The sequence below is a fragment of the Chiloscyllium punctatum genome, chromosome 32 (genome assembly GCF_047496795.1).
Source record: "Chiloscyllium punctatum isolate Juve2018m chromosome 32, sChiPun1.3, whole genome shotgun sequence".
Classification (NCBI taxonomy): domain Eukaryota; kingdom Metazoa; phylum Chordata; class Chondrichthyes; order Orectolobiformes; family Hemiscylliidae; genus Chiloscyllium; species Chiloscyllium punctatum.
In genome coordinates, this window is record NC_092770.1 from 10,045,375 (window position 1) to 10,061,019 (window position 15,645).

The 15,645-nt window shown below is 39.9% G+C and overlaps 1 protein-coding gene across 11 annotated transcripts in view; it reads right to left on the reverse strand.

Annotated features, from left to right (window-relative positions):
• Positions 1–15,645, reverse strand: part of ppfia2 (PTPRF interacting protein alpha 2) — a 549,829-nt gene that overhangs the window by 443,809 nt on the left and 90,375 nt on the right. The window contains exon 1 of one of the 11 annotated variants that reach the window (XM_072551618.1): positions 9,312–9,711. The exons of the other annotated variants lie outside the window; for them this stretch is intronic. Within the exon in view, the coding sequence (XP_072407719.1) occupies positions 9,312–9,392 (81 nt within the window). The 5' untranslated portion in view covers positions 9,393–9,711. Of the gene's footprint in view, positions 1–9,311; positions 9,712–15,645 lie in introns of those variants that run through there. 11 annotated transcript variants of the gene reach the window in all.

Consider the following 15,645-nt stretch of genomic DNA (forward strand, 5'->3'; position numbering starts at 1 on the left):
TAATACAGCTTTCAGGCTGTCAAATGCCTTCTGATTGTCTGCCATCCACTGAAATTTCTTGCAATTCTTTAATAATTCAGTGAATGGAGCAGCCACACTGCTAAAATTTGGAATGAATTTCTGATAAAACCCACTCAATCCCAAGAATTGTAATACTACTCTTTTCATCGATGGTGTGGGAAACTCCCCAGTAACCTTTGTTTTCACATTCCATGGGACCATCTGTCCACGTTGGATAAAATGACCCAGGAATGTGACTTGAGCATGGCGAATTCACTCTTAGCCAAGTATATCACCAGGCTTACCTCCCAAAGTCAATTGAATAATTCTAATAAATGCTGCAAATGGTCCTTCGATGTGTGACGAAAAAATCACCAGGTCATTGAGGCAAACCACACAACTGGTAATCCAGAAATGACTTTAATGGTTAACCTTTGAAATATGGTTGGCTTTACCAAATGGCATGACTTTAAATCGATACAGTCCATTAAATACTACAAAAGCTGAAATTCTCTTCGCTCCTTCGGACAAAGGAAACTGCCAGTATCCTTGGAGTAAATCAACTTAGAAATATATGTTGCTTGTTCCACCTTTTCAGCAGAGTCTTCCAAACATGGAATTGGATATGAATCAGACTTTGTAACTGCACTGACTTTGCAACAGTCCACACATAATGATTGGGTACCATCTAGGTGAGCTCCAGTCACTGCAACTTACTTTAAATATGTCGACTTGGAGCCTGTGTTCAATCTCTTTTTGAACCGACTTTAGAGGATTAAGCCTATAAGGATGTTTTTTTTAATGGGAATAGCATTTCCGATATCCACATCATGCATAATTAGATTAGTACTTCCCAACTAATTTCCACATATCTCCCCATGTGATAGCAATAATTCTTTCAGGTCATTTCGATTTTCCTCTGGAAGGTAACTCAATAATTTATTCTAATTTTTGACAACTTCCTCATTATCCAATTTAATTTGAGGAGTGTTCAATTCAGAATCCTCTGAACTTCGTTCTTCACTCTGTTGTAACCAGTAACACATCCTCCTTTTGCTTTCCTTCCCTATCAAAATACATTTTGGGCATATTAATATGGCACACTCTGTGAGAGTTATTTCCATCTGGAGCCCCTATCAAATAGTTTACCTCATTTAATCTCCTTCTGACTTAATAAGATCCACTAAATCTTACTTATAAAGGTTCACCTATCACTGGAAGTAACTCTAACACTTTATCTCCAATAGCAAAATTGTGAGTTTTTGATTTCTTGTCTGCTTCCTGCTTCATTATATGCTGTGCTATTTTTCAGTGCTGTCTAGCCAACTCCCCCACTCTATTTAACCATTCCTGAAAATCTGACTCATAGTTCAAATATGTCTCAGAACTCTGACTCACCAATTTCCCCTTAATCAATTTTAGCAGTCCTCATACTTCCTGCCCAAAAACTAATTAAAACGTATTGAATTTCTGATGGGAAGAAGTACAAACATAATTCCTATATCTCAATCATCTGGATAATCTTGACTATAAACCCTAGGTATGGTCTATATGTCTGATGCCACCTTTCTAGCACTCCCTGGGATTTTGGATGGCACACAGTAGATTTGAATTGTTTTATTCCTAAACTTCCATAACTTCCTTGAATAATTTTGATGTAAAATTTGACCCTTGGTCTGATTGTATCTCTGTGGGTAGCCCATATCTCGTGAAAAACTCTTCTCCAATCCTTTTAGCTGTGGTGTTGCACAATGGAATGGTGTCTGGAAATCTAGCAAACACGTCCATTATTGTTAACAAATACTGATTCCCACTTTTTGTTTCAGGTAGGCGTTCCATACAATCAGTTAAGACTCTTGTAAATGGTTCCTCAAATAATTGAATGGGTATTAAAAGTGTGGATTTTATTACTGCCTGCGATTTTCTAACTAACTGACATGTATGATACGTCTGGCAAAATTCAACTACATCCTTGTGCAATTCAGGCCAGTAAAATGTTTTCGTATTTCAGCTTTAATTTGTCTTACCGCTAAGTTACCTCCCTGGTGATTCAACCGCTACCCGCAACACCACCTTTCTTTAAACCACTGGTAATACAATTTGATGAACTTTCACCCATTTCTCATCTGCCTGAATATATGATGGTCTCCATTTCCTCACTAAGACGTCCTCTTTTAAGATATTAGCACTCGGCGATATACTCAGATTCTCCTTTCATGTACGCTTTTTGATACAATTGCTTCAGTTTTTCGTACTTCTGTTGTAACTCTTTTAATTTCTCTGAGCTAAAAATATCCACTTTTTCTGCCACCTGTTTCTGTTTTGTTTCAACCATTCGGTCAAACATGGTCTCTGATCATTCTACTTCAACTTCCTTTTCTATATTCTTCGCTATCTCCACCTGTTTCAACTGCTGACTTTGTGACCTCATTGGAAAAGGATAGACCAGATCTAAAAGTTGGAGTTCTAAACTGGAGAAAGGCTAATTTGACAGTATTAGGCAAGAACTTTCAAAAGCTGATTGGTGGCAGATGTTCGCAGGTTAAAGGGATGGCTGGAAAATGGGAAGCCTTCAGGAATGAGATAACAAGTATCCAGAGAAAGTATATTCCTGTTAGGGTGAAAGGAAAGGCTAGTAGATATAGGGAATGCTGGATGACTAAAGAAATTGAGGGTTTGGTTTAGAAAAAGAAGGAAGCATATGTAAGGTAAAGACAGGATACTTAGAAGAGTATAAAGGCAGTAGGAGTACACTTAAGAGGGAAATCAGGAGGGCAAAAAGGGGACATGAGATAGCTTTGGAAAATAGAATTATGGAGAATCCAAAGGGTTGATACATATACATTAAGGACAAAAAAGTAACTAGGGAAAGAATAGGGCCCCTCAAAGATCAGCAAGGTGGCCTTTGTGTGGAGCCGCAGAAAATGGGGGAAATACTAAAGTATTTTGCATCAGTATTTATTGTGGAAAAGGATATGGAAGATATAGAATGTAGGGGAATAGATGGTGACACCTTGCAAAATGTCCATATTACAGAGGAGGAAGTGCTGGATGTCTTGAAATGCATAAAAGTGAATAAATTCCCAGGACCTGATCAGGTATAACCTAGAACTCTGTGGGAAGCTAGAGAAGTGATTGCTGGGCTTCTTGCTGAGATACTTGTATCATCGATAATCACAGGTGAGGTGCCGGAAGACTGGAGGTTGGCTAACGTGATGCATTTGTTTAAGAAGGGTGGTGTGGACAAGCCAGGGAACTATAGACCAGTGAGCCCGACATTGGTGGTGGGCAAGTTTTTGAATGGAATCCTGAGGGACAGGATGTACATGTATTTGGAAAGGCAAGGACTGATTAGGTGTAGTCAACATGGCTTTGTGCATGGGAGATCATGTCTCAGAAACTTGATTGACTTTTTTGAAGAAGTAACATTGAGGATGGATGAGGGCAGAGCAGTAGATGTGATTTATATGGACTTCAGTAAGGCATTCAACAAGGTCCCCCATGGGAGACTGATTGCAAGGTTAGATTTCACAGAATACAGGCAGAACTAGCCATTTGGATACAGAACTGGCTCAAAGGTAGAAGACAGAGGGTGGCGGTGGAGGGTTGTTTTTCAGACTGGAGCCTGTGACCAGTGGAGTGCCACAAGGATTGGTGCTGGGTCCTCTACTTTTTGTCATTTACATAAATGATTTGGATGCGAGCATAAGAGCTACAGTTAGTAAGTTTGCAGATGACACCAAAATTGGAGATGTAGTGGACAGCGAAGAGGGTTACCTCAGATTACAACAGGATCTGGACCAGATGGGCCAATGGGCAGAGAAGTGGCAGATGGAGTTTAATTCAGATAAATGCGAGGTGCTGCATTTTGGGAAAGCAAATCTTAGCAGGACTTATACACTTAATGGCAAGCAAGTGTTGCTGAACAACGAGACCTTGGAATGCAGGTTCATAGCTCCTTGAAAGTGGAGTTGCAGGTAGATAGGATAGTGAAGAAAGCGTTTGGTATGGTTTCCTTTATTGGTCAGAGTATTGAGTACAGGAGTTGGGAGGTCATGTTGCAGCTGTACAGGACATTGGTTAGGCTATTGTTTGAATATTGCGTGCAATTCTGGTCTCCTTCCTATCAGAAAGATGTTGTGAAACTTGAAAGGGTTCAGAAAAGATTTACAAGGATGTTGCCAGGGTTGGAGGATTTGAGCTATAGGGAGAGGCTGAACAGGCTGGGACTGTTTTCTCTGGATCATCGAAGGCTGAGGGGTGACCTTATAGAGGTTTACAAAATTATGAGGGGCATAGATATGATAAAATAGGCAAAGTCTTTTCTCTGGGGTCGGGGAGTGCAGAACTAGAGGGCATAGGTTTAGGGTGAGAGGGGGGAAGATATAAAAGAGACCTAAAGGGCAACTTTTTCACACAGAGGGTGGTGCGTGTATGGAATGAGCTGCCAGAGGAAGTGGTGCAAGCTGGTACAATTGCAACATTTAAGAGGCATTTGGATGGGTATATGAATAGGAAGGGTTTGGAGGGATATGGACCGGGTGCTGGAGGTGGGACTAGATTGGGTTGGGATATCTGGTCGGCATGGGCAGGTTAGACCAAAGGGTCTGTTTCCATGCTGTACATCTCTATGGCTCTATGACCATACCACACAGACAGGAAAAATGCCAGGATATACTTGCTGTAATCCACAGTTGACTGATTCTCCACTGGTTTTTCAACCACAGTAGGCACACTCCTACCTGTGACCCAGCTATATTGTTAGCAAGGACAAATTGTATTCCTGGACCTAAGAGGTTTTCAGTACTCTTACCATCACTTATTCACTTTTTACTGGACATTCTAACCTCATTTTACATAACTAAGCACTTATTGTCTCACCCATGAATTCCATATATGAGCACCTTTTTGTGGGAACATTCCTTCTGAATTATATATCTCCTCATCTGTCAACATCAAAGATTGACATGTTTCTGTATCTCTTCATGCTATAAACTCTTTACCTGCTGCTCCTGGCCTTTGTGAATAAAATTACCTTCACAAGTAAATGGTTTAAGAATATCTGGCACTTCCTCCTTAATCAACCTCCGACCAGGTTGTACATTCTGGTACAGCTTTTACCCTCCACTGTGCTTTCCATTGCCTCTTCAATAAAATTCACTAGCTTATCCTGTTTTCCTGCACCCATCTTCATGTGATTTCATGTGGCGCACTTTATTGCAGTGAAAACATCAGATCTTTTTAACTTTTCTATCCCTTTCATTGGTTTCCTTTTTACCCTGTAGATAATAAAGGAATCTTTATTATCTACACTGCCCTTACCATGTGAGGATCCCATTTTTTCCCCAATTTCTATCCCTCATGGATTTAACTTGATGCTGGAAGCCAAACGTTGATTTATGAATCAACTCATAACCATCAGCCATTTCAGCTGCTAATCTTGCCGTTTTAACTCTCTGCTCTTCCTCATGAGTTCTCACTACCTCAAGAAGTGAATTTTGAACTCCTCCCAAATAATCGTCTGTCCAAGAGGGTCATAGGTTTGCTCCATCTTTACTGCCCTTATCCACCGATCAAAATTGCTTTGTTTGATCCTTTCAAACTCAATGCAGGTTTGACCAGGGTTTCTCTTTAGATTCCTAAAACGTTGCCTGCAGGCTTCTGGCACAAGCTCATATGCACTTAAGATGGCTTTCTTCACTTCCTCCAACTCCCCAGATGCCTGCTCTGATAAGTGATGCAAATACCTCACTAGCTCTACCTACTAGCTTTGTTTGGATCAACAAAACTCACATGGTCACTGGCCACTTCATTTGTTTAGCCACCGTCTTAAATGAGATGAAAAAGGCTTCTCATCAAATTTAGGAAATACTTGAATATATTTAAACAGATCCCCACCAGGCGTTTGGCTGTAATGGATTTCCTCATCCTCATTATCTTCCTCACGAAGCCTACCTTCTACTGTTGTGAAGGTGTCAGGAGTACTGTACCTTTAAGAGAGTTGAAGGACTTGGCAAGCACACAGAGTGCTGGAGAATTTACAATGTAACATTTGGTCCAGCAGCTAGCAGTATGTTGCTATGAGACAAAAACAAATTCAAATTTAGCCAATCAGTTTAAGTTATGCCCCAAGATACTAGACTCCAATCAAGTTTGAATTTGGTAATCTTACAACATTAAAATGATGAAACGATCTGATGCTTTGCAGTATAAACATTAAACAAATTGAACAGTTGGGGGAGAACTGCAAAACCACCAATATATGCAGACTGCCTGCAGAATAGTTGTCTTAAAGGTATCTTTATCTCCCAACAACCTGTGAAACAAAGTCCTAAGAAGAAAAAAAGAAGATGGGGAAGATACAAAGAGAAAATTTGGCAGCTAGCTGGTTTTGACATTTAGTTTTTTGGTAAATCTTAATTGGGTGTTTTATCGGACCAGTATTATAGAAGAAAAAGTAAAAGATAGGTTAGAGAAAGCAGTTGTAAATTGTTGTTAGTTAATATTCTATGTTAGACTTGAAGAAGAAAGTTTTTATATTTTCTGTACTTTAAATAGTGACTTTTAGGATAGTTCTTGGCCTCTCAAATTTTAACAGATTACAGAATGAGTTAAATAAGCAGGTTTAAATTAGCAGAGGGGGGGTTAACTCCGAGTCGTAACACTACCTTAACCTCCATCCCTTTCAGCCAACCTTCCTACCAAAGTGCCAATTTACGAAGTTCAAATTCCCCCTCTTTCTCCCTTTCCTTTCTTTTCCTTTTTGTTCTGCTAAAGTGATTCATTCTTTTTCTCTTTACTATGCTTTTCACCATAATTCAAACTATTTCATTTCTTTGTCTATTTATTTTTCTTTTGTCTCTAACCCAAGCTGCTTCATTTTCAGTTGAATTTTAGCCATCTCCAAAGATTCCAATGGCATTTCCAGTAAATTTAAATGCTGAGCTATTGCTGTAATTATCTCTCCTTCTGTCACAGATGAAGGCAACTCCAACTCCAGCTTGTCTGTCAATTCCAGTAGCTTTGCCTTGTTCACCTTTTGTAAAGACCCAAAGTCACTTCTTCCACCCCCAGAAAATTCTTGGTGATTGATAGTACCATTATTATACCAAGCATTTTTAAAACAACCAAATTCAACACATTAAACAAAAGACATTAATAACTACCACTCGCTGTCAACAACCCTAATCCCAAATTGAAATGACAAAATTGATTCCATCCAATCAGTTATGGACCAGGCCAGACCCCCCCACTTTATTAGGTGCACTTTGAAAGTCCATAAGTGTAACATCAACTTCACCACGATCAATCCTTTATTTTTCCAAACACCCTGAACAGTTTAGTCTGATATGATTTGTGTTTAACCCTTTTAAAGCCTTACTTCTCCAAGTGACAATGAATTGTACAGGGGTCTTTAGAAATTTATCTCTGCTGATGTTTGATAAATGGCAACTAGTAAGCAGAAACAACAGTTTCAAATAAAGAAAGGACTAATACTTGTTAAATAATATTTCTTTCATTTCCTTCTAGAGATCCTTTACACAGAGCTATCAAAAAAAAATTTTGGAACATGCAATCTGCCCATTTGCTAAGAATTGAATGTGAAAGATCAGAAGGACAAAAGGAGTACATTTTTAATTGAAAAATATATTATTTCTGAGTAGGACATAAAAATATAAATATCAATAGTACTTTTTCGTGTATTTACAATTTTTTACAATTTGACTAGAATTAATTACTTTGCCTTCATAAACTATGCTTTCACTATGATAAGGCTGATATGTTTCAATTGGAAATGGTCAAAATTTGGTTATAGTCGGGATATCTAAGAATAAACAACAAACAAAACTGATGAAAATAGATCAGATTCAACACATCAAGATGATTTACTTCTGTTACACTGTAGTTAACCACTTTTCATCATTAGCTGCTAGTACAGGATGTAACACTTACACTTTCAAAATCGTAATATCATTATGTCCTTTATTTACTAAATTCGCAAGACATAGCATTCTTTACAACTTCATAATAGATCTTACTGCAAATTAATAACAAACTTTAAGCATAAATTCCTTAATCAAATTTTATTTATTTTACAGAATCATTGAATCCCTAAAGTGTGGGAGCAGGTCATTCGGCCCATCGAGTCCACACTGCCCCCCTGAAGAGTATCCCACCCAAACCTGCATCCCTACCCTATCTCTGTAACCCTGCATTTCCTATGGCTAATCTATCTAGTCTGCAGATCATTATGGGCAAGTTAGCATGGCCAATCCACCTAATCTGCACATCTTTCGTCTGTGGGAGGAAACGCACACAGACATGGGAGAATGTACAAACCCCAAATATAGAATCGTCTTGAGGGTGGAATCAAACCCAGGTCCCTAGAACTGCAAGGCAGCAGTTTATTCAGTGAGCCACCATGCCAACATTAGTACAATCAGACATACATCAGCCCAACTGCTTAGATTTGAAATTAACGTACAAGATATTAAGGGATATCATATAAAATAGCAGCATATCATACACCAGATTTCCTTGACGCAGCGTAGCCCACAGAAATCATTCAGTATTTTCAATCAACCTTGCATTTTGTTTTCTGCAACATTATCTCCTCTTACAGCAAAGATTAATTTTGTTGCACTGGTGAAATGTCAGTATCTTTGTAGTTATTATGCAGCTTAGCAATGGAAGCTGAATAAATTAGACATTTCTTCAAAATGATCCCAATTCTCCACAAAACAAAAAATTCCTATAAACAGCTAGAGTTACTGAAGGCATGTTTTATTTAAAAGAACCACACAAGAACAACTTAAATAATAACCTTATGTAGCTCCATACAAAATTGTCGAGACATTTTCTCTGAACTTCATAGCGTTTAAAAAATCTCTGACAATCTTACCATCCAATTATAAAGCATGAGACAAAAATCACAAAATGGACAACAGATGTGATGTAACTGAATTATTCTACAAAGACAAATTCAATTTCAGAGGGTGCACGACTTAGTTCATGGCTACAAAAAAAATCTTTTTAAAATGTTAATGATTTACATCATTGTATTTATCTCAAAATTTCTCCACCACGGTTATATATCAAGTTGTTCATGCAGCCTTCAGTCCTTCAAAAATGCCATCTCTCAGACTAGTGAAAAAAAAATTCATTCTTTAATAAAAACCACAATACTAAATTAAAATATATAGCACACTGGAAAAGTACTTCTGTTACCATTTTGCTGATTTCCAGCTGTTTTACATAATCCTGATCATGATCATTTAAGATGTACATTTTGTAACTATTATTGTGCTTACCTGAAAAGTACAAAATCGTGTTCCATTTGGTGGATGAACCTTAACAGAGTCAGCACCCGTGCTCATTTCAGAAAAAATCATACTGGAAGCAACAGAAATGTAATCCACAAGTGTACACAAATGTAAAAATATACAAAGCTCAGTTCATTCCAAATCCTGTAATATATGATTCATTGCTACGTGCAAATTAAATTTTCATTTTCTTGCCTATGGTCTTCTGTAGCGGCAGTTGATGTTAACAGCATGTTCTCACGAGTATGTGTTTGATCTAAAGATAAAATTCACTACGCCTTTTATAATAGCCACTGAAATTGAAGTCTAATGTAAAAATAAAGGGAGAAGCCGCTGAAATTACAAAGATCATCTGTGAATAAAGCTCATGCTGACACTATGTCGCGAACCTGCCTATCTGCTCCCAACTACAATCAGTTGCTTCTATCACAGCTAGTGATTATGCTCAGCATCAGAACTCATCTAACCAATAATATTGTGTCAGTGTTCACACAGAAATGAACACTGTAAGACAGGGGACCTCTTCTGCTAAACTTGCTTATTTTGCCAATTATCAGTTGCCCTTGCATCTATACTGAAAAGAAAATTCATCATTTAATAAAACTCCAAAAAGCTGAACTCTTGAAACATGATTTGAAGAATGCAACAGATCAGGCAAGCAGTAATGTAATAATAGTAATAACTCGATGATTTTGATTTAACCATTTGCAGAACTTAGTACATATAACATGTTAAATATTGTTAATCCAGTTGTAGTTTTGATGTTCAAATGTTTTCAAGTTTTCTGCTCTAGTCAATTCTAGGATTGTCCTAAATTATCCAAGAAAAACCTCATTCCAAATACAGTCCTTTCTGCTATTACGTGTGTTTGGTCCATGCGAATTGGTTGTAACATGATTGATGATTAGGTGAACTTTGTTTGTAGAATGTGAAGTTTCCCATGTGTTGGCAATTATGTGATTCCATCCACACTTTAAGTGCTGAGGAATACAATGTGTACACAAGACTCTCTGCATCGATATCATGTGACCAATTGACTCGTAAGTGCTTTCTGAGGGATACTTCGCAATTTTTGTTCTTTGTTTTGCAAATTTTGCTGTGCTACCCAAAAATATGGGAGGACAAAGTAACAAAAATGTTTACAAGAAGCATCCTGGTAATAAAATTGTGGGCGGTGAACGTAAAAGAAAGGCCATAATCCTTGAAGAGATGTTACAAAGCATTTTGAAGGTAATGAAAGAACATGTGATATTGTTCATGTAACAAGAATATAGGAGTCTACATTACACACTATTAGAGACAATGCAGAAAAATTAAAGCAAACTGCATTGCTGGAACAAGCCTGAGTGTGAGCAAATCTGTGAGATCACTGTCAAAGCTCCTTGAGGAGATGAAGCACCTTCTAAATGTGTGGTCAGAAGGTCAAGCTAAAAAGTGATCTGGCACCAGCTTTCTCACCATAAAAGAAAAAGACATCAAATTATGAAGACTGAAAGAAAAAAGCTGAAGATCCTGCAGATGTGCCTGCCTTTAATGCTAGTAGTGGGTGGGTTGCTGGTTTTAAGAACTGCTATGCTTTTCATAATGGAAAATTGCCTCCCATGGTGAAAACATTGATTGAGGAAGAAGGCTGCAACTTAGATCAAATTTTCAGTTTGGATGAGGAAGGTTTATACTGGAAGCAAATTCCATCAAGAACCTACATTTCTAAGAGTAAAGCACACACTCCAGGCTTTAAGGTGGCAAAGGATTGTATGACTGTGCTGTTGGGTGCCAATACTAGTGGAGATGTCAGTAAGCACTGCTTGCATGCAATTTGGCAGAAGCTTCTCCCAGATTTTATTCATGATTTTAAAGGTTTTGAACCGTCAAAGGAGCTTCCAAGAATCAAAGGACATTATGTTGCTCTTGCAAAGCAAGTTGGATTTGAAGAAGTAGACAGTGAGGATCTTGAAGAGCTGCTTGACTCCCATTGTGAAACCTCTTTACAGCTGATCTACAACAACTTGTTCCTGAGGGGGAAATGGAAACTGGAGACAAGGAAGATGAAGTCCAGGATGCAGCACCACGAGAGTTTTCCACTCCTCTTTTGTCTCCTCTCCAGAGGGAAGTTGAGAAGATGTTGCAGCTCTTAGAAGACAATGATTACAATGCAGAATGCAGCAGGAAAGCAGTTTGTGGAATAATGTCTTATTTGGCACTCTATGAACAGCTTCTTTATGAAAAATAGCAAAACAGCAAAAACTAAACGTCTTTTTTAAGCTAACCCCCAAGAAACAATCAGAAGACTATGAACCACAGCCATCCACTTCTAAATTAACTATTTTTTGTCCTAATCCCACAGCCACAAGTGCACCTGAAGATGATGATGACCCCCTCAGTCCCTGCCTTAATAACTCAGCAACCTCAAAACCACCCTCCTCACCCCATCGAGTTATCTTCAAATTTTTTCAAAGTGTTAAATTTATTGTAGCATTTCATTATTAGATATGATTTTAACATTTTTTTTAAACTAAGCTATCCTTTAGGCTATCATAGGCTAAGTACTGTATTTGTTTTGATTTTGAGTAGTATTTTTGGTGGTCTGCCCCAACCCTCTTTTTTTCCATAAGCCCTGTTATCTTTATTGCGTGGTTTTCTATAGCACAAGGTCATATAAGAATGCAACTGTCACGTTATAGCAGTAGGTACTGTATCAGCAGGCTAACCTTTGGTGTTCACAGGGACGTCCATACATAGGAAATGTATTATAAGGTGGAGATGTGTATACCATCCTTTAATACATTTTCAAGTCTTAAGGAGAGTTCATTGATTTTAATTCATGAGCAGTGTAAACTAATTTTAAACTATGAACACAATCACAGCACCATTTTTAGGACTGAAACCTGAAGAAGCAGTTCTTCCTCACCAAAGCTATTCAAAGGACATCCTAAATTCACCCTCTCCAACAAAATGGAGTGGTGAGGAAACAATGAGATGTCGCTTTCATTTTGGCTAAGGCAGCACTTTTTTAGATTAGATTAGATTAGATTAGATTAGATTAGATTACTTACAATGTGGAAACAGGCCCTTCGGCCCAACAAGTCCACACCGCCCCGCCGAAGCGTAACCCACCCATACCCCTACATCTACATCTACCCCTTACCTAACACTACGGGCAATTTAGCATGGCCAATTCACCTGACCTGCACATCTTTGGACTGTGGGAGGAAACCGGAGCACCCGGAGGAAACCCACGCAGACACGGGGAGAACGTGCAAACTCCACACAGTCAGTCGCCTGAGGCGGGAATTGAACCCGGGTCTCCGGCGCTGCGAGGCAGTAGTGCTAACCACTGTGCCACCGTGCCGCCCACTTCTAAATATAAAAATCACAACAAGTGCGAGAAGACCTTGTCCTGTAAGGTAAAGACTGGATTAGGGACCAATGAGGTTTAAAGGTGGGCTGCCTCATTGATGCCTGATCCAGTCCTTGTCTTACAGGTAACAGGTCAAAACTGAAGAAGATTGGGGCAGGCCACCTGATATTATAGAACATAGAACATAGAACAATACAGCGCAGTACAGGCCCTTCGGCCCTCGATGTTGCGCCGATCAAAGCCCACCTAACCTACACTAACCCACTATCCTCCATATACCTATCCAATGCCCGCTTAAATACCCATAAAGAGGGAGAGTCCACTACTGCTACTGGCAGGGCATTCCATGATCTTACGACTCGCTGAGTGAAGAACCTACCCCTAACATCAGTCCTATATCTACCCCCCCTTAATTTAAAGCTATGCCCCCTTGTAATAGCTGACTCCATACGCGGAAAAAGGTTCTCACTGTCAACCCTATCTAACCCCCTAATCATCTTGTACACCTCTATCAAATCACCCCTAAACCTTCTTTTCTCCAAAGAAAACAACCCCAAGTGCCTCAGCCTTTCCTCATAGGATCTTCCTACCATACCAGGCAACATCCTGGTAAACTTCCTCTGCACCCGTTCCAGTGCCTCCACATCCTTCCTATAGTATGGCGACCAAAACTGCACACAATATTCCAGAAGCGGCCGCACCAGAGTCTTATACAACTGCAGCATGACCTCAGGACTCCGGAACTCAATTCCTCTACCAATAAAAGCCAGTACGCCATATGCCTTCTTCACTGCACTATTTACCTGGGTGGCAACTTTCAGAGATCTGTGTACATGGACACCAAGATCCCTCTGCTCTTCCACACTACCAAGTAGTCTACCATTAGCCCAGTAATCCATCTTTTTATTACTCTTACCAAAGTGAATCACTTCACACTTAGCTACATTGAACTCCATTTGCCACCTTTCTGCCCAGCTCTGCAGCTTCTCTATATCCCGCTGTAACCTGCCATATCCTTCCTCACTGTCTACAACTCCTCCGACTTTCGTATCATCCGCAAACTTGCTCACCCAACCTTCTAACCCTTCCTCCAGGTCATTTATAAAAATGACAAACAGCAATGGTCCCAAAACAGATCCTTGCGGAACACCACTAGTGACGGCACTCCAAGATGAATCTTTGCCATCAACTACTACCCTCTGTCTTCTTCCAGAGAGCCAATTCCTAATCCAAACCTCCAACTCACCCTCAATGCCATATCTCTGTATTTTCTGCAGTAGCCTACCATGGGGGACCTTATCAAACGCCTTACTAAAATCCATATATACTACATCTACCGCTTTCCCCTCATCTACCTCCTTCGTCACCTTCTCAAAGAATTCAATAAGGTTTGTGAGGCACGACCTGCCCTTCACAAAACCATGCTGACTATCCTTGATCACATCATTCTTATCCAGATGTGCATAAATCCTATCCCTTATAATTCTCTCTAAGACTTTGCCCACAACAGAAGTGAGACTCACTGGCCTATAGTTACTAGGATTATCCCTACTCCCCTTCTTGAACAAGGGAACCACGTTTGCTAGCCTCCAGTCCTCTGGCACTACTCCTGTAGACAAAGAGGACACAAAAATCAAGGCCAATGGCTCTGCAATCTCCTCCCTTGCTTCCCAGAGAATCCTAGGATAAATGCAATCAGGCCCAGGGGACTTATCTATTTTCACCCTTGCCAGAATTTCCAACACCTCTTCTCTACATATCTCAAAGCCATCCATTCTACTTATTCGTGCCTCAGTATTCATATCGACAACAATGTCCTGTTCCTGAGTGAATACTGACGAAAAGTATTCATTCAGCGCCTCCCCAATCTCTTCAGCCTCCACACGCAACTTCCCATTACTATCCTTGATTGGACCTATTCCTTCCCTAGTCATTCTTTTATTCCTAACATACCTATAGAAAGCCTTAGGGTTTTCCCTAATCCTACCAACTAAGGACCTTTCATGTCCCCTCCTTGCTGCTCTTAGCTCTCTCTTCAGGTCCTTCCGGGCTACCTTATAACTCTCAATCGCCCCTATTGAACCTTCACGCCTCATCTTTACAAAGGCCGCCCTCTTCCATTTAACAAGGGATTCCAACTCCTTATTAAACCACGGCTCCTTCACACGACCCTTTCCTCCCTGCCTGATAGGTACGTACTTATCAAGGACACTCAATAGTTGCTCCTTGAACAAGTTCCACATATCAATTACGCTCTTGCCTTGGAATCTACTTTTCCAATCCACACATCCTAAGTCATGCCTCAACGCATCATAATTTCCCTGCCCCCAGCTATAACTCTTGCCCTGTAGTACACACTTATCCCTCCCCATCACGAGACTAAAAATCACCGAATTGTGGTCACTGTCCCCAAAGTGCTCACCTACCTCTAGTTCTAATACCTGGCCTGGTTCGTTACCCAGAACCAAATCCAGTATGGCCTCACCTCTAGTTGGCTTATCTACATATTGTGTCAGGAAACTCTCCTGCACACATTGCACAAACACTGACCCATCTAACGAACTTGAGCTATAGCTTTCCCAATCAATATCAGGAAAGTTAAAGTCTCCCATAACAATCACCCTATTACTGTCACTCTTCTCCTGAATCATCTTCGCAATCCTTTCTTCAACGATTCTAGGACTATTAGGAGGCCTGTAAAAGACTCCTAACAGGGTGACCTCACCTCTCCTATTCCTAACCTCAACCCAAACTACCTCAGATGGCAAATCTTCATCCATCTTCCTTTCCACCGCTGTAATACTATCTTTGACAAGCAAAGCCACACCCCCCCCTCTTTTACCCCCACCTCTGACCCTACTAAAACATTTAAACCCTGGAACCTGCAACAGCCAATCCTGTCCCTGATCTAGCCATGTCTCCCTCCATTGTGCAACCTCCATTGAAAACACACATGTGAAAGGG